This window comes from Agelaius tricolor, unplaced genomic scaffold, assembly GCF_023055355.1.
Source record: "Agelaius tricolor isolate 1412-34295 unplaced genomic scaffold, bAgeTri1.0.p SCAF_9, whole genome shotgun sequence".
In the NCBI taxonomy this organism is placed as follows: Eukaryota; Metazoa; Chordata; class Aves; order Passeriformes; family Icteridae; genus Agelaius; species Agelaius tricolor.
The window spans coordinates 19,488,132-19,515,420 of record NW_027269269.1 but is presented as its reverse complement, the minus strand read 5'-3'; the positions used below and the strand labels follow the sequence as shown (position 1 = coordinate 19,515,420).

The window sequence follows — 27,289 nt, the reverse complement described above, 5'->3', positions numbered from 1 at the left end:
TGAGCAGAGGTGCGGGAAAATGGGGAGGGTCGCTGCTGGTGGCTCCTACCATGATCCATCGTGGCCTGGTTTGGACAAACTCTGGCCAGACTTGGAGGGCGTGGCAGGGTGAGATGGAGGACATGGGTCCAGGCACACACAGGTCTGGACTGCAAGCTGTCCCTTTCCTCACCTGTCCCCTGCTGAGCATGATGCAGTCACTCTGTGATGTTTTCACCTAAACCCTTACTCTTATGCCAGAGGGGCAAAGGCAGTGCTGTCACAGGCCTGGGGAAAGGTGAGGGGCTGTCCAGCAGCTATGAGCAGTGGGTGCCATCTCTGGATGTGGGGGGACTGAACACCATGCGTATTGCAGGAGTGGCCAGGGGTTATCAGCTGTAGCTGAGGGAGGAGGCAAAGTGCTGCAGGCAGGACAGGTGTGTTCCTCTCCTCATCCTCCCCCAGCCTGCAGTCATGTGCACTATCATCAAAATGCCTGTTCTGTGACACTGAAAAAAAGCCAATGCCCAATGTAAAAGGGAGGTTTATTGGTGGAAAGGTATACATGATTATGCTACGGAGCTGGAGACCTGTGCTGTGAAAGGAAACAGCGTCAGACACTAGCTCAATCAACGTCATGGAGTCCCACTGTGATTCCTAAGTCCCACTGTGATGCAATGGCTTTTTCCAGGACTTCATTACAGAAGAAAATAGGGTTCTTGACCACTTGTTCAACATTTATGATGCTCCTGCAGGTGAAAATCCGAAAGAAAATAACCTCAGTGAGAACCAAGAGTTGCAGGTTACAAAACACAGGCATTTTTTTCAAGATACAGGGTAGTCAGTTCTTACTGTGTGAAACAGACAAAAGCTGGACCAAGGTCTTGCAGCAAGCTGTGCCTGGACTCCTGAGAAACTGTTCATGAGACAGCAGTCAGCAGAACTGCTGTGCTGAGCAGGATGCAGACCTGACCTCCTCTACAGCCCAGCAGCATCATACCTCTGACTAGTTAATACACTGCCTCCATGATTTGTGTCACCTCGTGTTCTCCTCAGATAATGTATTTACTGTCCCAGAAAAAGTTTCTGTTAGTCCATGTGGAAAACCTTGCTTGGGTCTGGGAAGCATAGGCTCCAGAGGGAAGACTTTTGAGGATGGCCATAGGTAAATGGTTCTTTGGTACGTATCTGTGCTTTTGAGGAAGCTTTGAAGGTATTCCCCAGTCTTTACATTATTCTGTACTTTGGCTTTCATTCTAGATGCTAAGCTCTTCCCATGAACAGCAGCGTGGTGCCTACTTGGATTCCACAGGTGTCATGGGACAGGACCTGGCCACTGTCTCTGCTCTCTGAGAAGCCTTAAGGAGACTTCATTTATTTGAGAATGGTTCCTGCTCTACTCATTCTGCTTTTGCTGCTTTATAGTTCACTTTCTTATCTGCCTGTTTGGTTATTTTCTGGCTTTCACTTACCTTTTTGAATCCACAGTCCTTTCCTGCAACAACCTTGTTGCAAGGTGATGAGTATTGAGCAACAGCATACTCTTCTGGAGAAGAAGAATAGAAACATTCTTGTTACCCTGGGGAACTCTTCTTGTGCCTTTCCCTGGAGGTGGACATAACCTATGCATGCTTAAACTGGAGATCCTTGAAATATCCTTTATTCTGGTGCAAGTATTTTCATAACTTTCTAGTCATGCCTATTGATCACCTTGGGCATGAGACCAAGGTGAATAAAGTGAAATGAGTCTCTCCCCTGGCCATAGATTTAGGTGCTGATGGAGTCCAGAGGAGTGCTGTTTGCAGCAGGGCTGGTTCTGGGTGTCCCTTAAGGCACATGTTTCTGCTGTCCCTGTCCCCACACTGCACACTGGTTAAAATCAAAGCCATACCTGTTTCATAGTAGTCATAGATCTGCACAGGTGCTGGCTTGGGGTGGGTCACTACAAAGTCCTGCTCAACCGAGAAAGTGATTTCTTTCCTTTTCTTCTGTGAGAGCTGGGATGGAAGGTCAGAGATCACATCAGTCTTTTTATTTGTACAGTACCATCCAGAGCAGACAAGGGGGGTAACTGACAGGCTGCATATTCCAAATCCCACTGATGCCACACCCACAGATATGGGACAGCCATTATCAAAACATGTTTGGACAGTCCAACGTGAAACTGAACTGAAAAGTTAATAGATTTTCTGTCCTGCTTGTATCACCTGACTCTGTAATTATTGCATATCCTATTGCCAGAGGTGGGAAAATTGCCCAAAGGGACTGAGTTTAATTTTCCAGGATCTCCCAATGATCAGGATGATAAAATCTGGTATTCCAATCCCTCCCATTTCAGACATGGACATCATGTGCCACCAAGAAACTGGGAATCAATTTACAGAGTCCATCACTGGGGTATTGGCTTCTGTTAGTTCTACAGTGCCCTGAGCAAATTATTTACTAAGTAAATTCTGATTCAGGGATTAGATTACAAGTAAAATTTTGCAATGATCTAGTGTAAGAGAAGCAAAGAAAATCTTTCCAGAGGAGAATGAAAGCAGTGTTTCCTGTGCTGTTGGAAAGACTGATGTTTATAAGAAGCCTACCAAAGAGGCATAAACACAAGGGAACCACTTTTCTGGTGTTTATCTACTTTTTACTGAAATAAGAAAGAATTTTGTTTAATTTCAATGTGCTTGTTTTTTTTTTTTTTATGAATATTTTTGATTTTTTAGTTGCTGGCAGGACAGTTGTCAGTTTGAAGCTGTTTGGAAGGTTGGAAAGTTACATGCAGTTTGGGAAGTAAGCAGCTTAGTGATAACAGTAGAAAACTGTTGAGGAAGAGAACATGATAAATGCACCATATAGGGTATATCCATATTGTGGTTATACCTATTACATGCTGTTTCCATCATTTGTGAAAATCAAATAGTCACCAGAACTTACATTTTGCAGATAAAGGAGGACGTGATTTTTCTTGTTTTCTACTTGCATCACTGTTTGACTGTCAATGAGCTTTGAAACAAGAAAATGGAGATAAATATATTTGTAAAACATTGCAAAACAAGTGCTGCCTCAGACCCTACTGCTGCACGTCTGTGGTATTCATTCTTCTCCTAGTCAAGTTTCAAGGGCTGGTAGTTGACTTTTAGAGTCCAAATATTGCTGAATAGATTGAAAGGATGGACAAAAACCTACCATTTGACTTAGCTGGGGGTACGAGCTCTTTCCGAATGCACAAGGCACTGCAATTCACTTGGGGAATTCTGCCTGACTCTGGTGTGATCTGCATTTCAGAGCTAGTCTGAGAGGTTTCCCACCCTTTCCCTACCTGGGCAGTGCCCAGTTGTAGCTGCCAGCTGCTCAGGCTTGAGCTGAAACCCTTCCTAGTTTTAAACATAGGAGTGTCAGTGTGTTCAAAGCTCCCTGGAGGGCATTCCCTCCACGCAGGAATGAACAGTGCAGCCATGCAAACACCTCACAGGGTCTGTGGCTGAATGGTTCTTAACCATGCCTCTGGTAATTTAGCCTTGCTCCTCTACATTTACCTTATCCAGGGATGACTTCACAGGAACAAAGCCAGAGAGCATCTTCACATCAATGATGAGCATGTTGGAGCTGCTGCGTTTCCCCGTGTAACTGAAAGAACACAGGGCCCTGTCAGGGTCTTTGGGGACACTGTGTCTAACAGGCTGATACCATCAGCATATTGATCAGCCTGTGGTTCTTGACTTCATAAGCTGCAGTGAAAACACACAGCAATGCTCTCTGTGTGCCTTGTCATCTGTGCAGCTGGTTTGCTGGTGGCACATACCTGCTTACAAGGACAATATCAAATTTTGCTGGTCTGTCCTGTGGGCAGGAAGCATTTGATGTCTGTACTGAAAGCAGAAATCCAGAGGACCCCTCTGGAAGGTGAATGTTGTATCTCAGTGCTGTCTGGAAGAGGAAAAAACCCTTTTGTTCAAGAATGACAAAGATTTTCTTTGCATTCCAAACAAAAAGACTTAGTGAACTTTTCTGGCAATGTTACACTTGGTTTTACGTGGAAGATGCTTGCTTATATCAATGATGAACACATAAGACTTCTGCTCTTTAACACTGGAGGTGCTTGTACCCAGAATTACCTCCCAGAAAGAAACCAGATATTGATCAGAAAGGACGCTTTTTCCATGCCAGAACTCCCCAGGATTCAGAGATGTGGGATGGGAAAAAGAGTGTTTAAATGATTTAGGGAAATCAAGCAATTAGGAAAAATAAAGAAGAGTCAGCTAGAAAATCATCAAAACAATGACTATCTTGTATGCAACATGTGAGACACAATGAAGAAGAAAGCAGACATTTACTTGCATAAATACACATCCACTGCCATTCATTGTCAGGCTGTATTTCCCAGGGACCTCTGGAAGGGGAGTCTGTTGCACCAGGAGCCTGTTGTCATTGTTGACAAAAAATACCTTCTCAAAAGGCTTTTTGGAAGTGATCTTGACTCCGTTTTGTGAAGCAGAGCTGTAGGTGGCCTCACCATAAGCAGCAAGTGCTTGAAGGGCAATGACTGTGTCCTGAAGAAAAAGAAATAATAAAAGACAATTGGCTACACAGCATGACCAGTGCAGAGGAGATCAAAGTCACTGTTGCAATACCCATCACAGTTGCTTCTTCCTGAATTTGTGTATAATTCCAGGGTTCCTGTACAAAAGGAGCCATTTCATTCTCTCGTGTATGCTTTAGGGTAGGAGAATCTCTCTCCTGACACAAGGGTCTCAGAACATAAAATCTGAGAAGCAGAGTGCACTTCCAGAGTTTTTCATAGTGGTGAAGCCTGTGTTTTCTGGGGAGCTACGCAGAACTGATAGGTCATCTGACAGATGGGACTTGGTGTTTTCTAGGCTCATCCCCTACACAAGTATCTATTTATTGCTAGTCAAATTACTCTTGTAGGGTTTTAACCTTTCTAGAGTTAAGAAGAGGGGGGAAAAATTACTTTGGTCTCCTAATATAACAGTTTGCTTTCTCTCAGATAGCAATTAGAAAAGAGAAACAGGACTAGGTAGTCAGAGCCCTGCTGGAACCCTAAAACAGTGCCCCAGTTCCTAGGATTAGCTGTGGAGTGGAAGGTAGTTTTGGCACCTGGGTAGAAGAGAAACCTCCATAGGGATTCTGCTGCCTGATAATCCACTGCACAATCCCTGAGGCCTTGGTGAGATCCTCTTTATTCCGGTTGGGTTTGTAGAGCAATGCCAACAAGACATAACTGGTGATCTCAACATCAGCTGAAGGGGCATGGTCAAGGAAGGAGGGAGATTTGTCTGATGGAGACCTCTCCTCCTGCTCCCAGTGCTGTGAGCCATCTGAATAAACAAAGAGAGGAACCAGAACTGATTACAGGTGTCACTGCTCTGTGCTCTGTACTGCCTTGGAGTCTCACTGCATCTGGGCCTCTTCCTCAGAAGGACTCCCTGCACATCAATGAAAGCACTGCAGATTAACTCCACAGATCATTCATGTGGTTTGGCTCACGTGCCCACTCTCTCAATATTGTCAAGGTTAGACCATCAGTAAGATCTGTTCCATCTTCACATTTCCCAAATTCCCCAAGTGACTGAAACTCACCAACTTCCTTTGCTGATTTCTGTAACTCTTCAAGGAATGATTCACATTTTTCTGCCTTGCCAGCTAAGCAGAAAGCATAGGCCATGAGTGCCTGGGTATAAACTTCACTGATATTCTTCTCAGATGCAGTTTCCAGACAAAAAAAGGCATTTCGGATTACAGGGTACTTAAAAACAAAAAAGCATATGGGTTTAATTCAGGACAGTAGTCTTCACCTGCTCAAAAATTTATTTTCTTTAAACTTGTTCCTCATCCTATCACTATCACAGCAATAAGAGTGGGACTTGAACTTGTAGAATGACTTCAGGAGAGAGAATACAGAATTATTCAAGGAGGGATTTCTCAGGAAACATCAAACAAATCAAGTAGCTTTTAATGGTGTTCCTGACAAGGTTGGTCTACAGATTTCACAGATAATTCCTTCTGCTTACCTCCATGATAATTATTTGCTCTGAAATTCTATAGTCAAGAGTTTCTTGTCTTGAACAAATCTAACTTAGTGGTTTCCATCCTCGCTGACTTTGGTGTAACTTTAATTCTGAAATGTTGTACTAGGTTTACACCCACAAAAAAAATTACAGTTTGACTCCATGTGTCCAGAAAGGCTATGAAAAAGTGGAGGCTAACTCATGTATTGAAGTCTAACATCTCCTCTCTAGTCGCCTTTGTACTGCCAAATTTTGAAAAGGACAGATCAGCTTTTGCTCTGATGGACATTTGTTTTTCCAACATACCTATTAGTTCCATTTGTAGATTTTATAGATTTACCTGCAACAACTTACTTTCTTGGCTGGGCTGTCTTTGAGGCTAAGCCGAGGTGTGTGGGTTACTACCTGTCATGTGTAGGTTTCTATCTGTCAAGTCTTTTTATTGGAAACTAAAGGGTGTCACTAAAAGTTTTGTGTCTTGCAAATAAAAGATGTAATCCCATGGAGGTTTGTACAGCTTCTGCTCAAAGACTGGTGGTTTAAGAGATGTAGAGATAGGGATTTTCTCTATCACAGCAACCAGTGCAGATACAGAGCATGGTCACCTACTCTGGGCGCTCTCTCCCTCTCTTTCTCTCTCTTGCTACCTAGACAATTTAGCAGATGCTGGACCCAAGGCAACAGCTGGGGACCAGTTCCATCTGAGTATCAGGTAAGTCTCCTTACCGAACTGGAGTGCCCAGCTTCCAGCATGGCAATGGTGGTGTAGGCAGAAAGCGACAGCTCGTCATCTACTCCTCCCTGGAAACAACATGGAGAGAGGAATAATCTGTAAATGCCACAGATGAGAGCCTTTGAATATCAATTGCCATGTCCCAGCTGAGAGAGTATGGACAGTTCTGGAGGCAGCCTGAAGGGAAAGAGATCAGTCACATAGCTCTTGAATAGCTCACAAATCCAGAGAAGCTCTTTGCTATTAAATCCCAAAACATCACTCCTTCAAGATTACACTCCTGTAATCCCGTCTCAGGTGCACATAACATGTAAAGCATGTGTACAAAAGCTGACTGAGCTGAAAATACTCATTATAAGATGTGGAGAATTAGCCCTTGGAAGAAGACAGGCATTTGGAGTGAAATATAGTTTTTGGAAGTTATAGGAGAACATATTCTTAATGAAAAATATAAATTTGACCAAGAAGTAATTGTCTGCAACCTTCAAGGCATTGTTGAAGAGTGTGCCAACACTCCGGAAACATCCATCTAGCTTCTGTTTGCTGGACAGCCACAGCAGGGTTTGAGACTGGACACGGTCATCAATGTAGATGAAGCGACCAGCTTGTGCAAATGATCTGTACACAAAGGCAGTGAGCCTGCAAGGGAAGGATGAAGCTGTGAGATGAACACTGGAAGAACAGCCCTCTCGTTCATGCTGCTGAAGAGCATGAAGAGTTACAGCCAGCTTGCTGGTGCCTTGCTTTCTCCTTGTGTTCTCCTCAAAGAGAGAACAGTTAAAGGAGTCGTAGCTAGATGGGACATGGGGCGGATGTCCAGCACACTCTGTAGCTGGTCCTGTCTACAGAGCACCACAGTGCAATGGCTTTCATTGGAGACAGCAGGAGTGTGAATCAGAAAGTCAGCTGGGTCTTTAGGGATCAACTACTTTTCATGCACCCGGCCTGGCAGAGGATGGAGAGACATTTCCTTCTGTACTTCCCAACGCCTAGTCCTAGACAGAAGAGTTGCCTCTTACCTGCACCATAATCTAATGTCAATTCATAATAATTGAATGTAAATTCATCTCTGAGCCAATTCTGCTCCCAGTCACTCACCAGGTGTTCCCTTCCCTATCTCTGGTGCCAAAGATGCTGTAGGACCCATCAGGACGTTTGTATGAGAGCTGCTTCTGGTAGCCTGCAAGAACATGGAAAAGGAAGTGCTCTTGGATGTAAAAGCAAAACCCTATTTTGTTTGCTGACATGTTTGTCTGGGAAAGAATGGAAAGGCAATGTATATCTAACAAGTAGGAGGGGAGCTCTGAGGGATCCTATGAATTGGAAGTAAGGAACATCTTGTCTGGCAGAAACACTGAGAGAATAGGCAGGGCTCTATCAGCTCAATGCTCCAACTAAGTACACAGGATCAGGATACATGCTGTGCCTGAGTGGGAAAAGAGAAGGGGATTAGAAGACAAAACCTCAAAGGAAAAACATGGCAGTTGAATGTCAGCAAAAAGGCATAAGATAAGAAGATAAAGGAAAGTAAAAAATGTCTTGTTCAGGGCAAATCCTTGGGTCTCCAGGCTGTGCTACAACTGTGATGCCACCTGCACAGGTAGACATGCTGCTGCTGCTGCTGCTGCTGCTTCTGCTCACTGGCCCTCAACAGGAATTTCAGCACACGTTGTAAGGGAACCACGAAGCTCTCACCGCTCACTAAGTATCCAGTGGCCTTGGACCTGACCTCCCTGCTCAGCTGCCCTGTCTTGTTCAGATAGTCCAGGATGTAGATGTTGGGTGCAAAGAGGGCCATGTTCTGCTCCCCACAGCCAAAGGGCATCTGGAGGAGCTGCTGCAGGTTCTGCATGGCAGTGCCCATGATGTCACCTGGAGAAGAGGAGATGAGAGAGAGGGATCAGCACAACTCGTGGTCGCTCAAATTACCAGTAATTTCCATTCCACAGGCAGAGTCATAAAAGCCTAGCAGGGGTTGGGAGCTTCCAAACAGAACTTTGTTCTGCTTTGCAGCCAACAAAGAATCTTTTCCCTGCTTCTCCTTGCACAAGTCTAAATTGCCCTTACCAGAAGCACTCCTTGTTTTGGTGCCACTTTAAGCAGATACATCTTGCTGGAAATGAAGGGAACTTACAGGAAACTTCTGTTTCCAGAGGATGGAAGGGAATAGCCAGAGCTATTTATTGCAAGCATTTATTGCAAAATTAACAGCTAATACTGCAAAGGGACATTGATAACGCAGATGTATCACAGACCACCTCTTAGTTGTTATTTCTAGGAAAGGTAGCACAGACCCAGCAAGGGATCTCTGGAAAGAGCTTCTAAAAGTCACCAACATTACCAAGCAAGGATTTTATGGCTAGTGAGTCATGTAACCAAATCCATGTCCTGAAAAGACTGAATAGATTCTACTGGCATCTCTGATTTGTCGGTGAGTGTGTAGAACAATGCCATACTGGTATGAATCTGGCTGAGCTCATAAGTCAGAACTGTGCTGCTGCTTCAGAGAAAGACTTTCAAATGCACTAAATTTAAACAGAATAGTGAAGAGTGATGCAACTGGTATTTAAACTTCATCTTGCTTATGCAGAGCATTGCTGGACAAGATGAGAATCAGTCTTTTCTCAAAAGTTTCCCACACTAGGAGTGGAAGCTCTCATTTTGAATCCTGAAAGAGCTTTTATGTTGCATTTTCTATATGTTCTTTTTTTTAAAATGTTTTATTAATGATATATTTACCAACAACAGAAAAGGAGGCTCTGGCTGATCCTTCCAAAACATTTGTAGGTAGTTCTAGAGATATATCTTGAATAACTACATCATCTGTGGAGAAAAATATTTGTCATTTGTAGAGGAATACTAATTGTAACAGTGAAATGTTCCTGTTATTACAAATTGCACAGTACAAAATTGCACACAAATGACAGCAATAAAATGAAACTCACAGCATTCACCAAGAACACGAAGAGAGAAGGGGACACAGCAAAATCAAAATTGTGAAAAAAAGATCAACTGGCATGGCCACTGTTATTGCTCAATAGAAACCATTGAAACAGGGTAAGGCTGGTGCTCACAGGTTGTATTATCTGTGACCCTTGGGAATTCATTCAGTGACACTATTGGTAGAGCAGATTTTTTACCTCTTTTAGGCCAGCCAGGAAACCTTAGGAGCTGTTTGCCATCAGCACTGAGATGGTGTGGAAAGGAACATTACATTCCCTCTCCCATTCCCACCAGAGGTGGAAAGCTGTAAGATACATGTATCCATGGAATAGAGGACAGCACTCAACATGAGTGAATGAAACAGAGGACACAATTTGCACAGAAAGGCCATCTGCCTTTGAGAGCTTCATAGCAGCCTTTCTGCAGCATCTGAGCACATCTGGGCAAGACACAGATGCTGCCTCAGTGATATGCACCAGACCACACAAGAATCTGGTAGCAGGGATCATGTTTTTCACTCGTATTACACTCATACTAGTTGTCATAGGGACAACTCCTGGAAAAAGGAAAGGGAAAGCATCAACAAACACTGCAGGAAAGAGTGCAGACTCCAAAGTTCCTTTCAGTTCTTCTCACAACAGTGGTATATAAGACCCTTACCTTCTGTACAAATTAAGGAGTTTTGAGTCTTTTCCCTTCTGATTCCTTCAGGCTGTGAGGAGATGGAAAGAAAAGACACTTGCAGTGGATGAGACAAAAGCATGCAGAAGAAATTCAGTGTCAACATGCCACCCCCTTCCCCGACCTCCTACGTCACAAAACAAGTGGATTGAAGCAACAGTTTACAAGTTCATGTATGATGTAGCTGCTCCTAAAAGGGAGATCACATCAGATGGAGTTCCTCATTTCCAGTTTCTCCTCTGCACGAGGGAGACATGTCAACACCCACTGATCCTTGTGGAAGCGGACATCAGATGGGAGTGGACTTGGTCTTAGATTCAACAGCCCGACCCTGTCCCAGACAAATGAAGGTGGAGCAATACCAGGAGTTCTTTAGAGAACCTGAAAAACTTTTCCTTGCTTTTGGTACTTCCAGTGTGTTTTAGTTTCCTCGGGAAAAGGAATGCAGGACAAACAGTAAGAGCTGCCAGCAGTACCTCAACCAGCAGTGTTCTGATTTGGGTATCCCTGTAGGCAACACTGATGTTCCTGGGAGCTTTGTCTCCACAAGCTTCATCATCCTTGGTCTCTGCAGTAATGCTGAACACCACATTACCTTAAATAGCAGCAAAAAAAAGGAAAGAAATGGACCTCTGCCATGCAGGATGATGGAAAAAGTAAGACATTTCACCTGATTAATAAGATAAAGTAGTTCAACATAATACATGGTCAGTCACTCTAGGTGAGACATATGGGAAGAGAACTGATCTCTAAAAATGGCAATGATAAAGACACTGAAGCTGTGGAGAAGCTTTTTAAACCAGAGAACTGGGAAGAACAGTGGTAGGCCAAGCTCTCTGGGTTGGAAAAGGATTAAGTTTTTTCAGGTAAGATATAAATTAGTATCAATCTTGGAACATGAAACCAAGTAGATTCAAACCACTTACCAATTTTTTTGGGGAAAATATTCCAGACATAGGTCTTTCTTTGCTTGGCACATACACATCCATCATCCTCTGGGGAGATGAGTTTGGCTTGATAATCAAGGCAATCTGACAGTGAGACATTAATCTGCGAACAGAAAGAGTAGTGTAATGGGATGAAGGTTTTGTACCATATTGCAAATGGTGCTTTATTGTTAGAGGGGGTGAGACACTCTCTGCTTACATCTGGAGTTAAGTGTAGGGCAGATTAAGGGCTTGGATGATGATGATGTTTGATTAATCATCCATCAGATGTAACCTGAACAGTTTTCCCTCTTGCTTCTCTCAAGAGTCTCACTGTTAACACAGGATGTTAAGCATCCTATGCACACCTGATTCTCAAGGAGAAGGCCCCAGTGAAACCATTGATGCTTGCATATCTGTGGATGGTGAATGATACTCTGCAAAGCACTTGCTTCCTTTCTCTATCGATCTTGATACAGTTGCTTTACAGATCTGGCCTAGTACAGCTCACAAGATCTCCCTTTGCTCTGTAGCGCTTGTTCTGAGAGGACAAATCCAGTCAGGATGTTTGTGGTCAGCTAGAATGAGCAGTACCTCAGTCAAGAGCAGATCCAGCCACCTGCACCAATCATTTTGCTGCAGCTTCTTTGGAGATGGGATAAGGTGTAGGAATGTGGGCAGAAGTACACACCTTAATGCACTGGTCAAGGTAGTTGAAGACAGTGGCTCTAAGCAGGAAATCCTCTCCTCGTATGATGGAGTATGGCAAGGTCAAGTCAACAAAGAAAGGCTGCAAGGCTGTCAGGGTGGCAGGTACAGACATGCCAAATCCAGCCAACCCTTCCACACAGAAAGCACTGGCTTTCCATTTGGTGATGGTGTCAGGGATGGTGTATGAGATGCTGGCTTTTCCAGTAGAGCTGGTGGGAATGGAGAGAAAGGATGAAAGCTTTAGAAAGGTTAACTTTCAGATAACTTGCTTCTCAGTATATGCAACAAGTTTTGAGAACCAGAACTTCCCCTCTTCTGTCTGCAGAAATCCCACATACAATCCCTGGAATTTATCACTAAAATTTGAGAAAATTTTAACCATTTAAATGTTCCTCTGCCCATCATATCCTTGAGTTTGGAAAGACAACTCAGAGTTCTTGTTCTGCAAATCTGTATTTTAAATAGACGTGTCCTTCTGAGGACGGGAATATGACTCATGGTACACACATTGTGGCAACAGGTGTCTTTAGGGACATCTTTGGAATTAGATCATAGAAAAGAGAAGGGCAGATGAGCAGCTGATGGCTGAAAAAATAGGTCTTCTGGGCCAAAAAGGAAGAAGAGTTGGCAAGGGATTGCCACCTTGCAGGACATCAGAGAACGTATTTAGTAACTCCTAAAGCAAGGCAAAGGTATGAAAGAAGCAGTACTCACTTAATTGGAACTATATCCCAAATCCAAGCTTCAGGAAAGAATTCCCGAATAGTCTCAAGGATGAGTGTCCTCTCTTGTTCCTCCCTTGCAGCTTCAGCTGGTAAGAGATAATGAGAATTTAGCAAAGTCTGGTTCATATAATGGAGCTGCCCAGAAAGGACAGGTTTGAATGTGCATGGGCCAGTATGAAGGACAATAAGTGTGTTACCATTACCTTCTGACTGAGAATATATAATATTCATAGATACACATATGCCACACCAATATTATTAAATGTTGTTAATATATCCCTCAGTTAGGTATAACCTGGTGTCAAAGGAAAAAGAAAACATTGCTTGAAGTGTTTTGGTCTCTCATGAGCATGAGACCTAGGGCTAGAACTCAGAACACTTGACTCTCAGCTCTGATTACTGTTCACATTTTCTCACAATCTTTTCCAGCTAGTTCTGGTCAGAAGGGAATCAATGTCAACAGTGTTAGTTTTGCATGACACTGCCAATTGCCAACAATTCCCAGCATAAAACTGGAGATGAATCAGGAGTATAGACCTGAAAGACTCTTCTGGGCATTGGCCATTAGCTTTAGCTATCTCATTCAATGCCAGGCCAATATTTAATATCAAAACCAAAGTGGTTAATGAGTACTGTCCATGTGTGTATAACAAGAATACCTCGTCCTTCAAGGAGAAAGGTAAAATCTTTTTCCTGTCCTCTGTGTTACCTGATGATTTGACATGGTGTGCAGAAGCCACGTGCCCTGCATTCACTACGTATGGTTGACGTCTTACAGTCTCACCAGTGCACACAACTGGCTGTCGAACCTTCGAGTTGGTAAAAAATTTAATTCCCATATCCTGTAAAAAACACATTTTAGTGTTAGCCGTAACCACATTGTAGCTGAGATTTCTTCCATTCTTCTCTCTTTCCCATTGCTGTGTTTCCAGCACAGAGGTGCCCAGAGACATGTATGCAGAGACTGTTGGGAGTTTTGTGTGCACTGGAAAATCACAGCAGGCACCAGAATCAATTGAGAATAGAGGTCTAAGAGGAGAGTTTGTCATGTATGAGTTTTACTAATATAAAGATATATTTTACTAATATAAAAATATTCTGTTTGCAGAATCTAACACTACATAAGCAGAAACTCACTAAAGCATATTTAAGTAATGTACAGGACATTTACCCTGAGGAATTGATACACATCTGGGCCTAATCCAGACATTACAGGTGTGTAATACAAGCCTTTGTGAAAGATGTGGTCAGATGAGACACAGGGCTCTTTGGAGTCTTCTTCTAGATTGAACCCATGGAAGACGTAGCCTTGAAAATCCTGTAGGGGATGCAGGCTGTATACCTGTGAGGGGTAAGGAAACAGGAACTTTGAGTATGTAAACATCAACCTTACTTGCACCATCAAATACTGCAAATTGCCAAAACTGAGATGACAGCCTGTTTGAAACCATGCTCTGTTTCCTGGACTGAGAAATGGCTGAATGGCTGGGATTAGAGGGCGCTGATAGTGGCACAAAGTCTAGCTGGAGGCCAGCCACCAGTGATGTACCACGGGGTACTCCAGTACTGGGTCTAATCTTGCTCAACATCTTCCTTGATGATCTGGATGTTGCAGCAAGGGTCTACCCTCAGCAAGTTTGCTGATGGCACAAAACTGGGAGTAGTGGCAGATATGCTGGAGGGTTGTGCTGCCAGAGACCAGTCACAGGTTAAACTAAATCCCAGATGAAAGAGGACTTACAGTCCACAGGAAACAAAATCTGTTTATTGCCTACTAAAGATGGCTTATGACCAGGACATGCCAGAAGCTGTAAAACTCTAACTTAGTCTAATGATGTCAAGTGGAGAGACACTGTAATGGAGGAGGAAGAAGCAATGTGAAGAGACAAGGCATTTGGCAGCTCACCATTTCCATGGACAGCTCTGTCTCTGGCTTCAGGAGCAGCACACTCTGATCCACTGCCCTCACAGCACAGAAGGAGTTGGCAGCAGCTTCAATGACCAAACTGACATTGGAAGCTGGGTGCAGCTGCTTTTCAGAGAATTCCAAGTGGACCTGAAATTCATCAAACAGATGTTGGCATAGCTGACCCATGCTGCTGGGGCTGCTCTGACTGTGTGTGTGAGTGGAGGGCAAGAAGGACAGTGGAAGGCTTTTCTGTTAAAGCACAGAAGATCTTCCTGGAGGAGAATGCCTGGTCTGCACTGTAGCTGTTGGCCAGGCCTCTGTTATAACAGGGACTTAGGCAATAAGCATATTTAGATTCTTGTGGTAGTTTAAATGAAGCCTACCTCAAGTGATTGAAAACAAAGTGTGATTCTTTTGCTGTCATTATCAAATCAAATGGAAACTTATTATGACTTGACTACGTACACTAATCCCTACAGTGAGCAAATAATATTTTTCCTAGGTCAATGGCCCCTGTTGGCAAATGTATAAAACAGATTTTGAATCTATTTGGAACAAAATCTGTTTCACATTTGTTTTAGATAAGAGGAAAAAAAATAGCAGGGGCAACTAGAAACATTTTGTTTCATTTCACTTGGTTTGTCCTGTTATACAGTTTCATGCATTTTAGCTTTTAGGAGCTAAAGATTAGAAAAATATTACTGGTGAAATTTGAGTTTATAATGATGAATGAAAATGTACCATAAAAAAAGGAGGAAGAAATACTTAAACCCCAGATTACTATTTTGGCTTTCTTTTCTGTGTGTATTTAGTTCTGCTACACCTAAATTGCATTTTTCAACAAAAAAGAGTAAAAAATTAGATTGAATGATGAAGTGGGATAAGTCTAGAATGTGTTCACTATGTTGAAGAATAGAAAGTCTAAAAACAGAATCAAACACTAGTAGAGTTTAAGCGAGGCAAGAATAATTTGGGATTTATGTGGGTCTCCTGAAAAGTTTTTAATGTTAAAGGAAGATATGTCTTCTGACAATAAGGCCAGGAGGTAGTGGTAGAGGAAAGATATAAGGCCAAAGAGAAAAGAGAGAAATAAACTGTGTAATGTAGAGACAAGGGGAAGGAAACAAGAAACAAAACTGGAAATCTCTTGTGAATGTATACACAAAGAATTTGTCTTTATCTGACAGCAGGTAAGGCTTGCTATATCTTAGTACCTCTCACCTTGTGTTTGAAACACTTCTCAACTGGCAATTGGACACTGTCTGCCACCAGCTCCTTGTCAGGGTGTAAGGTGTACACCAGCAACCGAAGGGCTGGAGCCATTTTCTCACTGACCACAAGGGGAATGGTGAATGTGCCATTCTGGCCTGTCGGAAGAAATAAAGGCATCAATAAGGAAGGAATATCAAAGATTTACTCTAATAGTAGCCAAACTCAACAGGTCTGTAACTTTACCAGTCAGTGGAGCAATCTGAATATGATAAACTGAACAATTTTCCAGGAGGTGAGGGGCCTGGATTCATTCCAGGTGGTCTCAGATTTATTGCAGATTTGAACATGTGGCCATATTCCGATAGGACCCTAAAGCAGACACTCTACATTCCTTATGTCACCCTTTGGGAAGATCTTTAGAGAACACTATTTGACTAATATAAAATTCAGTAATTGCTGGACTAAACCTGACTTTATAGTGATCTTAGTGGCAGTGCTACTGTCATGCACACAAGCATGGGTGGAGAGAGATACAGCCCTTCCTGTTGCTGCTATATTCAACCATCTAGGTGTTTGGTTGTTTCTTTGTTTGTTTTAATGCAAAAACATGGATTGGCAACTTAACTTACCAGCTTGGATATCAACTTTAATTTCCCCTGTAAGGACAATCTTGCCTTTTGCCATGCCCTGTGCAGAGAATATCAAGACATGTATGGGTTGGCAGAAGTTGGAGGGAGAAAGCAGCAATCAGGTTCATTATGCATGGACAGGACAATCTACAATGAGATGACGTCAAATGCTTAAACATAAGCCTTAGGGCATACTGAATATTCCCACTGATGCTGCTGGGGACCTTGTTGCTGGTCACAAAGCAGAAGAAAAAGGAAGGGAAAAGGGGGACAGAGAATACCATGAAGATGACTCACTGCTGTAATTTCCTGTGGATGGATTGCCAGAGAGCTGCCCAGTGAAGCCATTTCAGCAAACCAACCCACAACCTCATACTCACCACATAGTAGAAGTTCATGGTGTTGATTCTCTTGTATCCTTCTGTGTTTAAGACATAGTGCACAGTGATCATCCTCTTCTGCCCACATTTCAGATCTTTCCACACGGGCTCAATCCTCACAAAACTGCCAGTCCAAGAGTAGAGGCGCTGGACGGAGAGAGACGCTTCTGGGTAGTAAGGCTCTATCCAGCCTTCATAGTGGCAGTGGTCACTGGTTTTATAAACTGCCTGAACAGGAGAGGGAGTGGGGAAGAAAAGGAAAACAGACACATATCACTGGGGAAGTCGTCATCACATTCTGACATCACAATTATTAGTTCATGTAATGTGTACAGATAAGAACTCCATCTAAATCAAAACTGGTAAGGAAAGAGCAGCCTTGCAGCAAGCCATTGCATTCAAGCCATTGCATTGCAACAACTCAAATGTTTTCCTCACTCCTCTTATAGTAGTTTTTGAGAGCTCTACACAATGAAGAAAGATGAAGAAAGCATATTTTTATTACCAGAATTAAAACCTAATTCCATCTTTTTTTGGGTTCAGTTTGAGAGCAGCCATCTCTCTCTTTGTCTCTATTCAGCCTTGTTTTGTACTCACTTTCAGACTGATCTCGGGATCGAGCATTTCGGATGTGTCAATGCTAAACTCAGCAACACCATTATGATCCGTGGTGAAGTTGTCTGTATTCCTGTTATTGACAAATAGCTGAATGACCTCATTGGAAATTGGAGAGTTGTCTTTGTCAACCAGCTTGATCTGTAAAAGGGAATGTGAAACATGTTGAATGTTTTTCTGTGTGTAGATACTGATATTTTGCACTCCTTTGCTCTCCAAACAGCAGAATTACTTTTTTATCTTCCTTCAAAGCAATACTTGATGACTGAAATTTCTGTCTTTGCTTTCTGGCAACTATCTGAGCTACCTTATGAGGTTTGGAGCAGGAGCTTCCTCAGCATCTGCCACACCTTTCATAATGTCCTCTTCTGGAGCAAGAAGTTTAATGAATCATCTCTTTCCTGATCAGTCCCTTCTGACTATACATTTCCAGTTTAAAAATATATTTTCATTTCTCCCTTCCTTTTTTCCTTCCTTAGTCTTGAGAGTCTGCTGCTGCTATTTGCAGTGGCTGAAAACCTTTTCTTCACATCTTTACTTTAAACATTTTTCTGATTCTCTCCACACTGTCTCTGCTGTTTATGTGTTAAACAAATAACAGATCACATTAAGTAAATTCTATGTTGCTAGAAATGAGCATTCATTTTGATTTCTTTAAAGAAAATGAATAGAGTGGGAATGAGAATCAAATAAGAAAGTTATACAAACTTTACAGAGGGGAAAAAACCCCACCCTTAAAAGATAATCTCATCTCCTTTCAGTGTTACTGGTCCCCCTTATTTTTTCCTCATTGGCAAAAAATGAACCAAAGGAGAGAGATTTATCCCTACCCTTTAAACAACTGACAGAGTTATGTGGGTATTGTCATGAAACAAAATAATGAAAAACCTTTCTGAGACAGAATGTCTTGTTATTTCCTTGATTTTTTGTGTGCTCTAAATTCCTTTCCCTCTTTATTCCCTCATCCACCAGTGTTTCTATTCACGTCTGGCTGACATGTGATGGTCAGTTCTGAAGGGAGAGGCAGTGATTTATAGCAAGCTTAAAATGCAAGTTAGAGAAATGCTAGCTAATGAATTGCTCTGATTTCAAGTGTTTCTGGCAGAATCAAACTCAGAATAAACTAATAGTCTTCAGCATTCAGAATTATCAGTAGGGCATTGTATGTAAGGAAAAGGACTGGGGAGAACACCCCACCCCAAACACTCCCCTAGATGTTGCCATCATTGCTGTTATGTGATTGCCTGTCAATCATCTTCAACACAAGCCCTCCAAGCTCTTGCTCACCTGTCCAAAGTAAGGAATTCCTCTTCTGAAGTGGTGATCCATGTTCTCAAACTGTATGGTGCTCATCACCCGAGTTATGGAAATAACCTGAGCAGCTGTAAATTGCAGGCCTGGAAGACGTGCCCAGAGTCAGGAGAAGATACACTTTGTCCTGCACAGAGCATCAGCAGAGTTTGCCTGCAGATGGTCACTGTGCTTGTAAAAATGATCTTCCTCAGGGAGACATTCTTGTACTCAGCAAGCAGAGGCTATCTCCTACTCTCCTTCTTGACCACACCACTTTTGCTGTTTCTGCCTGCCTGGAAGGGATTACCTGTTCCTTTCTCTGTCACAGTGGCTTTCACGTCAAGGTTCCTCATGTAACCAGTGCGATGTAACTCAAAGATGTTGGAGCTGAAGACGTGGGAGAGGCAACCATCTGTCTCCAGCTGGACAGGGAAGAAAACAAATCCTGTTGTCAAGGATCATAGCTTGCAAAGGGTGTTGACAATATACAGGATCCTTCTTTAGTGAGTGAAGCCTTTTTCCAGTACTTGTAACATGATTTATACATGTTTATGGGAAACTGAGTCATGAAGAAGAAGCATGTCAATCCTTCAGGCCTGCAGGAGGCCAAGAAGAGAAATTAGGTGCCCTGAGCTCCTAGCTAGTCATACAAGCAAAGAGATGAGCAGGGTGAAGAGAAACATCAAAGAGAAAAAGCCAAGTGTGATGAGCAAAGGGAGAGAAACAAGAACACAGAAGAGAGGACAAGCATGAAGAGGAATAATAATTATGTATCATACATTTTTGGTAAATGATTGACAAACTGGGCTTTTCTTGCATCTCCCATATGAATCAAAATCCCTGCACACACTGAGCTTGACTTTCCCTTCAATAGGCTGGCCATAGGTGTACCTAGGGGAAGAGGAAATATGATCTGATGAGGTCTATGAGCTAATGCTTGAAAAACAATCTTAAGATAATGTGTGCAGGAATAGATTCAGGACAGCAGTGAGCTGGGAAGCCAGAGCATGGAATAGTTTCACAGGTTTATCCTAACTGTCCTGCTTTAAAAAAATAGAAAATACAACTCAGAAATCAAAATTAGTTCTTTTTCACACCTAAACCTATGAAACAAAGCTACACTTTGAATGCAAAAACAAATACCTTTATAAACATAATGAACAGATGTGGCTACCGACAAAATTAAGACTGTTGTCTCCAATCTGGAGTTCCAGGCTCACTGAAATCAAAGCAAAACTCCTCATATCTGCTAGAGGAATTGGGATTTCAACTCTGGATTCCAAATTACAAGATCTTGGTGTTGGTGGAAGCAAGGTCCTTCTGAAGAACCAAGCTTGGAGGGGGAGTTAGACAGCTGGAACCATAACATCCCAGCTAGAATTTAATGCTGCTCTGCTTTATGAAGGTGTCCCTTTGAAGTGGGTTGTTGGGAGTGGACACATCCTGCTTTACCAGGGAGCCTCTCAAAAGATTTACCTACCTTGTACAACACCATGTGGAACCAAATACTTATACAATAAAACGACATGAGCACACAAATAAATGAAAGCTCCAAAGACCAAGTCAATCCTCACCAACCTCTTCTGGGACCCTACATATTTTGGCTTCTTCTCTAAGCCCTGGCTCGTTACCCAGTCTTTGGGAATTTCTTCCACTTCAGCATATTTCCTAACAACTCTGCACTTGGTACTTACAACCCACAGACTTTCACTGTGAACTCTGAATCCAGGACTGTGAGGCTTTCTGGTGCCGTGACTGTGACATCAAACTTTGGCAACACTAGGACAGAGAGCAAAAATAAAAAACCCAACACTGGCATATTGTAAATTTGCAGACCCTCATAAGATGAAAGCAAAAAGGATATATCTTATTGTTAGTAATAGAAGGAATGGGATCTCAGAACCCAGGTGGCAAAATGATTAAGAACTGGCCTGATCTGCAAAGGCTTACTGAAGCATTTCTGCAACAATTTGAAGAGAAGACAGGACTTCTGAAATGAATCCTGTGATGTCTAGATGCCTTGCAGAGTTTTGGCACAGAAAGTTCATGGACGTAACTGGAAAAAATTTAGTTTGTCTCACTGAAATTTGCAATCAATGTGCTGATTTCTTGTGCAGATTATTTTGCTGGCTGTGTGTGAAAAATTGTAAATTTTTCTTGGGGTTTTTTACTGTTCTCTTTCTTTTTTAATCTCCCCAGTTCTTAATGACAATTAATTGAAGCTGCATTTGCCAGAAAGCTGTTTGATGTTTTTGCAGGCAAGAAGGTTGCTTGATATGGGCTCATCTCTGATAATGTTTCCTACTGAATAAAAAAAAAGGGTGGCATTTACCATATTCCTCCACATGGAATGAGTGATTTGTTCTATCTCCTGACTTCTTTGCTACAATAATTTTGTAGTTCCCCAGGATAGGCTCTTCAGTGAGTGGGAATTCTAGCTGAATAATGTTCATCTCCGACTTCACATTTTGCCACTGCAAGATCCTGTTGCCCCTTGGATCCTGAAGAAAAAAAGAATACAGACTCAGAGGTTTTTTGCCTTGGAAATCTTTTGCTACTAACACACAAAACCAGCAACAAAGAAGAAAACAGAGCAGGTTGCTTTAATGCACTGGAGAAGCTGCTTAATGCACATGCATCAAGTTAAATTGCACCTTTGTACTCTGATTATTCATGTTATTATTAATGTTGTTAGATTCTCATCTATTGTTCCCAATTTAGGCATTCTCTGCCAGCCTACTTATTAGTCTCAATCATCAGGGAAAGTTGCACAATACTGCTCTTTCCTGCTCTTTAGTATACGTTGCTCTAGATTTGTGTCAAGAGGGGAGAGAAAGAAAATCTTCTTTGTGCTTTCCCTTCAGCCAAGTTTATCCCACACAAATCTTGGCCTTTAGCAACCCCAGCTTTTTTTTTCAGCTGCCAGAAGAAGGAAGGAAACCTTTCTTCTGCATTCACTGGGGTGGCATTTTCCTCTCAGTATATGTTATGCTAGCTAGATTAAAGAAAACTCATTCACACCATTTCCTTGGCTCTTTACGGCCATGGCTGGAAAAAAAACATGTGGAGAGCTCAAAAGATATATGTTCTCACTGCAAAGAAAATAAAGTCCCCTGACTTCACAGTGTAACATGAAAACTTGTAAGTATGCTGTCTAGACATGAACTGCAATTCTTTTAAAAATCTACAGAAAATGCCCTGAAAGTACTGACATAGTTAGTAGTTGTATTCACAACCTATATTTGTTCATAGTTTTTAGCAGCACTAGAGTTTCAAAAATATATACCCCAAAATAAGTTGAGCAAACTGGGGGAAGGGGAGAAGAATCAAAGGCAGACATAAGAACACTACAGATTTTGACTGCTGTAATGATTATAGGTGTGCTTTCCATGTCAAGCTCACAGAGCATCCTTGTTTTGTGTTAAGGAGTTTCTGTTAATTTCTGCTGTTGTACTGAGCAGTGAGATTTGTCTGTGTATGGACACATTCAATATAGGACATTCATATAAGGACATGTGCCTGGAGTAATGCAGTACAAAGGCAAAAATTTCTTACCTGAATTGCAATCAAGGGGTACTGAAAGAGGAAAAAACAGAATGGAAGAAGATATTAGGTGGCTGATCAAACATGAATTGTTTTTCCTCAGGACTGAGAGAAGTATATAACCAATATTCAGTATCATACCATTCATCAGAGGTCCTTGTGTCTTATTTTAATCAGTTTAACAGCAATTTTACTTCAATAAGAAGCTTGCATAAAGGAGAGAGATGAAATGAGAATGGTAGGACAGTTTCTGATCACACTGGTTTTAGTGCAATCTCAGAGTGTATGAGTGAGCAGAGTTACAGAGGTGCACACAAACCATGATTTGGGCTTCTTATTAGCACCAGCTCTTTTGCTACCACTGTGCTGTCTCCTGCATTACAAGTGCAGGAAAGGAGGCCAGTGAAGACCCTTCCATTAATTTCCTTATATCTATGAGCATGAAGAGGGACTGCTGGCAGTGGAAATAATACCTCTGAGGAGATAAATAATTGTGGCAGCAATTTCTCTTTCATTTCCCCCATTTCTAAAATAGGCAAAGTGCCAGGTGGATGATTTACTGATGCCTGCAAGCAACATTTGCTGAACTGTAAGAGCAGGAGATTGAACCATGGCCTTTCTGGTCAGAGCTAAGATAATGTCTGTGGTAACGAAGTGGAGGGGGGTTTGACCTCTTTCCCAGCGATAACAGAAGGTGTTGTGTCAGGAATTCAAACTGCTGCACACTTGCCTTCTTCCCTGCGACTCTAATGAAAGTCTGGATTACAGCATGTGCTTAGGAAATCAGGCTAATTCTTTGGCATTTAGTCTCTGCAACATCCCATTTTATCCACAGCAATCCTCTATCTAAAATTTGAGAAGTAGTCTCCCAGCAATTTTAAATACAGGGGAGTATTACTGGTCACTCACCTTCTCCTGAACAGGTTTAAAATTTAAATCCAGGGCAACAACACGAAATCTCACTGGAAAAGCAAGAAAAGCAAGGGTGTTAGCATTGACCACAGTTTGTTTGGCTGAGCATGATGTTTTGCTTTCATTAGTACTCCCAGTTTCACAGATCTTCCAACAATCCTGCTTGCACAGGATGCACATAATAAAATGCATCTGAAGGTAGAAGAGCCCTACACAGACTTTGATTAAAGGTGGTTTCCCTAGCATCATGTTCTTGTACTCTTTCATAAAAGTTTCCTTTAATGTTAGTTAATGAAAAGTTTACGTTCATGAAAGTTTAACCTCACAGAAAGGAATGACAGAACAAATAAGAACTGTATTACCTTTTCATAATTTGTTTTTGTCTGCTGCTTGCTCCAGCTCAAAACCAAGCCATTTGACCAATAAACAACCCATATTGCACACCTATGTGGCATGAAATTCCAACTGGTAAGCTTTTCTTCATTCTATGTATCAATGTAGATAGAACTGATCTGAATTAAACCAAAACTAATCTACTCTAATGGCTGCATTATGTGACTAATCTCTGGGAAGAAACCTTCTTCGCTGGTTTCTTATTGTGTGTGCTAGAAACCTTAAAGCCTAGAAATTAATTGAGGAATGGATCTAGAAAAATGCAGCTCTGCTTAATGGCCATGTTTGAAGCATGGATAGGGGGATAGAATAAGTGCAGGAATGAAACTCTGCAAGAAAATAAAGCTCTAATGAAAATCCAGAGCCCAAACACATCAGAGGCCAGAAGGTAAATAGCATGATTTTGTTTTCAACAACTTATAGTTAATTTTAAAGTAACAGATTTCACTCTTGTTGTTTAGGCTATTTTGATGCTGACCAGCACCACAGAGGGAAGCATTGTTTTATGCCGGGTATTGATCTAATCACCTCTACCCACTTTGCTGGCCTGTCATCAGTAATGAAAGAGCAGCAGTGATAGCTTCTGTCACAGGGGAGGAAGGGACAAATGAAATAATAGAGATGATGGGATGACAGTCTCCTGACATCCTGAAGATGACTCCCTAAGCTCCACAGCAAATAACTGTAATAGTTTTAACAGGAACTCTGAAGAAACTGCCTAGAATGTAGCTCAGCCTGGAAAACACCAGACAGAGAAATTCTGTCTGAAGAAATTGCCTCCTAAGGCCCATGTTATATACAGAGTGGACATTCACCAGTCTGTCCTGGTTTGTAGATGGGTTTGTCTGTCTGCACGAAGACGATGCTGTCCGTGTTCCAGATCATCACTGACCGCCTCTCCTCTAGGCTGACGGTGCTGCCCTTGGCAGAGAAGGAAATGAAAGCCAGGGGTGCAGAGTGGGCAGGAGGAATCTGTGAAGAAAGAAGAAACATGGAGAGGTTGTTAGTCTTGAAGTAATTTGCTCCAGAACCTGTTGAACAGCAATATCTGTGGCCTGGGCTCCTACCAGGAGACACAATCGCACTTCAACAAACTTCATCACCTTTCTTGAGCTTTTTCCTCTTACTTATGTCTACAAAAAATGCTTCCTTTTCTGTCACTATGTTACTCTCCTATGCTTCCTTTTTCCTTTAACAAGTCTTATTTCTTTCCCTCTTTGTTCCTTTCTGTGCTCTCTGCTTGAATTTTCTTGTTCTGGTTTACATTTTTTTTCCCATGGGGACATTCAGCTTACCTTGAACTTGAAGCATTGTAGACCACTGCTTGCTGTCATGGTTTTCTTAAAAATAGTGGTATTAACAGAGCTGTATTCTAGGATTACTCTGACGGATACTGTCTCGTTGAGGTTATGGAACTGCAGGCAACCCTGACCTGGAGAGTCATTTTGGAGGACAGCAGGCACCATCAGGACATACTGCCTGTGAAATCCCAACATCAAAGCGATCACATTCATATGTAAAGGAGAAACAGCCTCAACAGGATAAAGCAAACACATAACACTGTTTTTATTAAGTACCCACCAATTACTTTAGATTAAATAGGACACGCTGCCAGTGCTCCTCACTCTGTCCTGCAGCTCTGAACCAGCCCAGTCCTGCTATTGCCCCCAGCTCTTGCCCTTTTGCTCTTTACCTGAGCCCTGGGCCCACCTGGTTTTAGCAAAGCACCCTGCTGTCACTACTGCTATTGCCTTTTCTGGGCACACATCAACTCCCATGGAAGTTCTGCAATTGGTGGAAGGTCTGATCATATTAAATGAGAACGATTCACTTGCCATCCCCATTCTGCTTTAGCTCTCCAGATATAAAAGATGAGCCCTGGCAGTATTTAAGTTTCAGAGAAAAATCACTAACACTGACTAGCACTGTCTTTAAAGCCTTTTCACAAACACTAATAGTAGTAAGAGGGTAGTTCTTACGGCTCAGGTTCCTTTGCAGCTGCTACATGCCAGTGAAGAACAGCCAAAAGAAACTTCAGCCACATTTTTCTCACTGGGAGACAGAAGAAAGAGATAAGTTGTCTTCCCATGAAACAAAACCTTGCCTACTAGTTTAACAGCTCTGCAGCCTTCCTCACCCAGTGCTCCAGAGGAAAGGAGTTTGCTGTTCAGCTCCTCCCTGGCTCCTTCCTTTGATGTTAGTGCCTTTATAACTGCAGCAAGGGGTGGAGATCCCAGTCTATCCTACTCCTTGCAAGAACCTCCCCTAACACTACTGCAACCAAAATCAACCCACCATCTCCAGACTGCAACATTTCACTGCACTTCTCTGAATGTCTGCACAAAATACCTCCAGTGGTCTTGTTTTCAAGGAAAGGGGCTTTGGGTTTTACACTGAGACTTGTCACAGTACTGAAAAGCAGAAAGTGACCTAAACCCAAGTCTGTCATACCAGATTAACATTTGAGGGTTTTCCCCATCGTTCTTGGAATTTACCGACTGGATTTACAATCTGGGTGAAGTAGACCAATTTTCTGTATATTTGTCACCAGATTCTGACTAAAATAATACATTGACCTCTCTTTTCCCTTGCTTCATAGGTGTTTTGAAAATTGACGAAATGGAAAAACAGAGAAGCTAGAAACAGAAAGAGATCTAGAAGGTCTTAATTACTTCTTCCTTAGCTATTGAGCACTTGACAGTGTTGTTGAAGTTTGATTCATTTCAGCTCAGAATTAGGCAATCACTGGGTTTATGGGAATTTCTTAGTCCCCCAGGTTTCCAGTTTTCACACCTGTGTGGAAGCTAATGGAGTTTTTTATTAGGGAGAAGGAAGTTCTTTTGTTCTTTTGTCCTCTGAAGAGAAAAAAAAGCACTCAGGTGGGCTGCTCCCTTCAAGAAAAACAATGCTGGAAAGCAGTTATTTGCTAACTGTAAATAATGTTTTCCATTAATGTTGGCACTGGGTTGGTCTGGCATGTGTTTATGAAGTCAGCTCTCTCCACAGTAGCCTGCTGTGCTCTGCAACGGAGGCTAGAACAGCGCTCATAACTCACCAGCGTTTTGGCTCCTGCTGAAGGGTGCTTGCAGAGTGTCAGGGCTTTCTACCTCCCCCACCTCCCAGCCAAAAGCCAGGAGGGACTGTGAGGGGCCACAGCCAGGACAGATGAGCCAAACAGGCCAAAGGGATGTCCTGTACCTGCCATAGGACACCATGCTTAGCAATAACAGGTGGGGGAAAAGAGGAGGAGGGACAGCATTTGTGGTGACAGCATTTGTCTTCTGATGCAACCACTGCCTTTACTGAGGCCTCACTTCTCAGGGAGTGGCTGGACATCTGCCTGCCAATGGGAAGCAGTGAAAAAGTCCCTCTTTTAGATTCTGCTTTCATTTTTAAACTGTTATTTCAGCTCACTAGTGTCTTTGACATCCTTTCTGGAAAATGGGAGTAAGTGAAAGATTGGTTACTGCCTTGCTGCCAGAGAGATATGGGTCCAAGGGCAGAGTACTTCTATGGGAGCACAATTTTCTCTAATATCCTGATGTGTTTTGTGATTGTCTCTTCTAGTTCCTTGCTAGTCTGTGAAACTTTCTTCAATAGAGACATAGGGCACATAGAGTGGCTATGAAATGTTTTCCCTCATGCCTTCAAATTTTTCACAGAAGTATCAAACCATATGGAA

The 27,289-nt window shown here is 42.3% G+C and overlaps 1 protein-coding gene and 1 long non-coding RNA gene across 10 annotated transcripts in view; one reads left to right on the top strand and one right to left on the bottom strand.

Moving 5' to 3' along the window:
* Window positions 1–27,289, top strand: part of LOC139592768 (uncharacterized) — a 43,897-nt gene that overhangs the window by 7,969 nt on the left and 8,639 nt on the right. For 2 of the 7 annotated variants that reach the window (XR_011680107.1, XR_011680106.1), the window contains exons 3-4: window positions 10,390–11,225; window positions 23,614–23,682. The exons of 2 other annotated variants lie outside the window; for them this stretch is intronic. This is a non-coding gene — a long non-coding RNA (uncharacterized lncRNA). Of the gene's footprint in view, window positions 1–1,239; window positions 2,653–10,389; window positions 11,226–23,613; window positions 23,683–27,289 lie in introns of those variants that run through there. 3 more of the 7 variants (XR_011680113.1, XR_011680112.1, XR_011680114.1) reach the window with 2 other exon arrangements.
* LOC139592759 (ovostatin-like) lies at window positions 519–25,845 on the bottom strand. 3 transcript variants are annotated; one of them, XM_071432978.1, is made up of 36 exons: window positions 25,587–25,845; window positions 24,903–25,086; window positions 24,423–24,579; window positions 23,212–23,264; window positions 22,315–22,335; window positions 21,092–21,260; window positions 20,454–20,538; window positions 19,539–19,650; window positions 19,067–19,181; window positions 18,754–18,863; window positions 17,449–17,607; window positions 16,852–17,079; window positions 16,472–16,529; window positions 15,852–15,997; window positions 14,628–14,777; window positions 13,893–14,063; window positions 13,431–13,563; window positions 12,711–12,807; window positions 11,977–12,205; window positions 11,286–11,409; window positions 10,836–10,954; window positions 10,339–10,390; window positions 9,475–9,558; window positions 8,431–8,607; window positions 7,834–7,915; window positions 7,218–7,374; window positions 6,729–6,803; window positions 5,575–5,740; window positions 5,092–5,312; window positions 4,308–4,523; window positions 3,776–3,900; window positions 3,510–3,600; window positions 2,908–2,976; window positions 1,871–1,976; window positions 1,452–1,525; window positions 519–728 (listed from the first exon to the last, which is right to left on the bottom strand). In XM_071432978.1, the coding sequence occupies exons 1-36, from the start codon at window positions 25,694–25,696 to the stop codon at window positions 711–713; spliced, it is 4,443 nt and encodes a 1,480-aa protein (XP_071289079.1). In that variant the 5' UTR covers window positions 25,697–25,845; the 3' UTR covers window positions 519–710. The 3 variants fall into 3 exon arrangements, with proteins under 3 accessions (XP_071289079.1, XP_071289080.1, XP_071289078.1); XM_071432979.1 differs by lacking the exon at window positions 519–728 and having other exon boundaries at window positions 1,380–1,525; window positions 25,587–25,677; XM_071432977.1 differs by lacking the exons at window positions 519–728; window positions 25,587–25,845 and having other exon boundaries at window positions 1,380–1,525; window positions 24,903–25,201.

What these genes read in the sequence shown, in the direction of transcription:
- LOC139592759 (XM_071432977.1), bottom strand. Translation starts at nt 25,163, where the DNA reads ATGTGTTTGCTTTATCCTGTTGAGGCTGTTTCTCCTTTACATATGAAT. An exon ending in GTCAATCATTTACCAAAAAT is followed by an intron (nt 19,182 to 19,538) that starts GTATGATACATA and finishes TTCCCTGTCCAG; the next exon opens with CTGGAGACAGATGGTTGCCT. An exon ending in ATGTGTATCAATTCCTCAGG is followed by an intron (nt 13,564 to 13,892) that starts GTAAATGTCCTG and finishes TGTTTTTTACAG; the next exon opens with GATATGGGAATTAAATTTTT.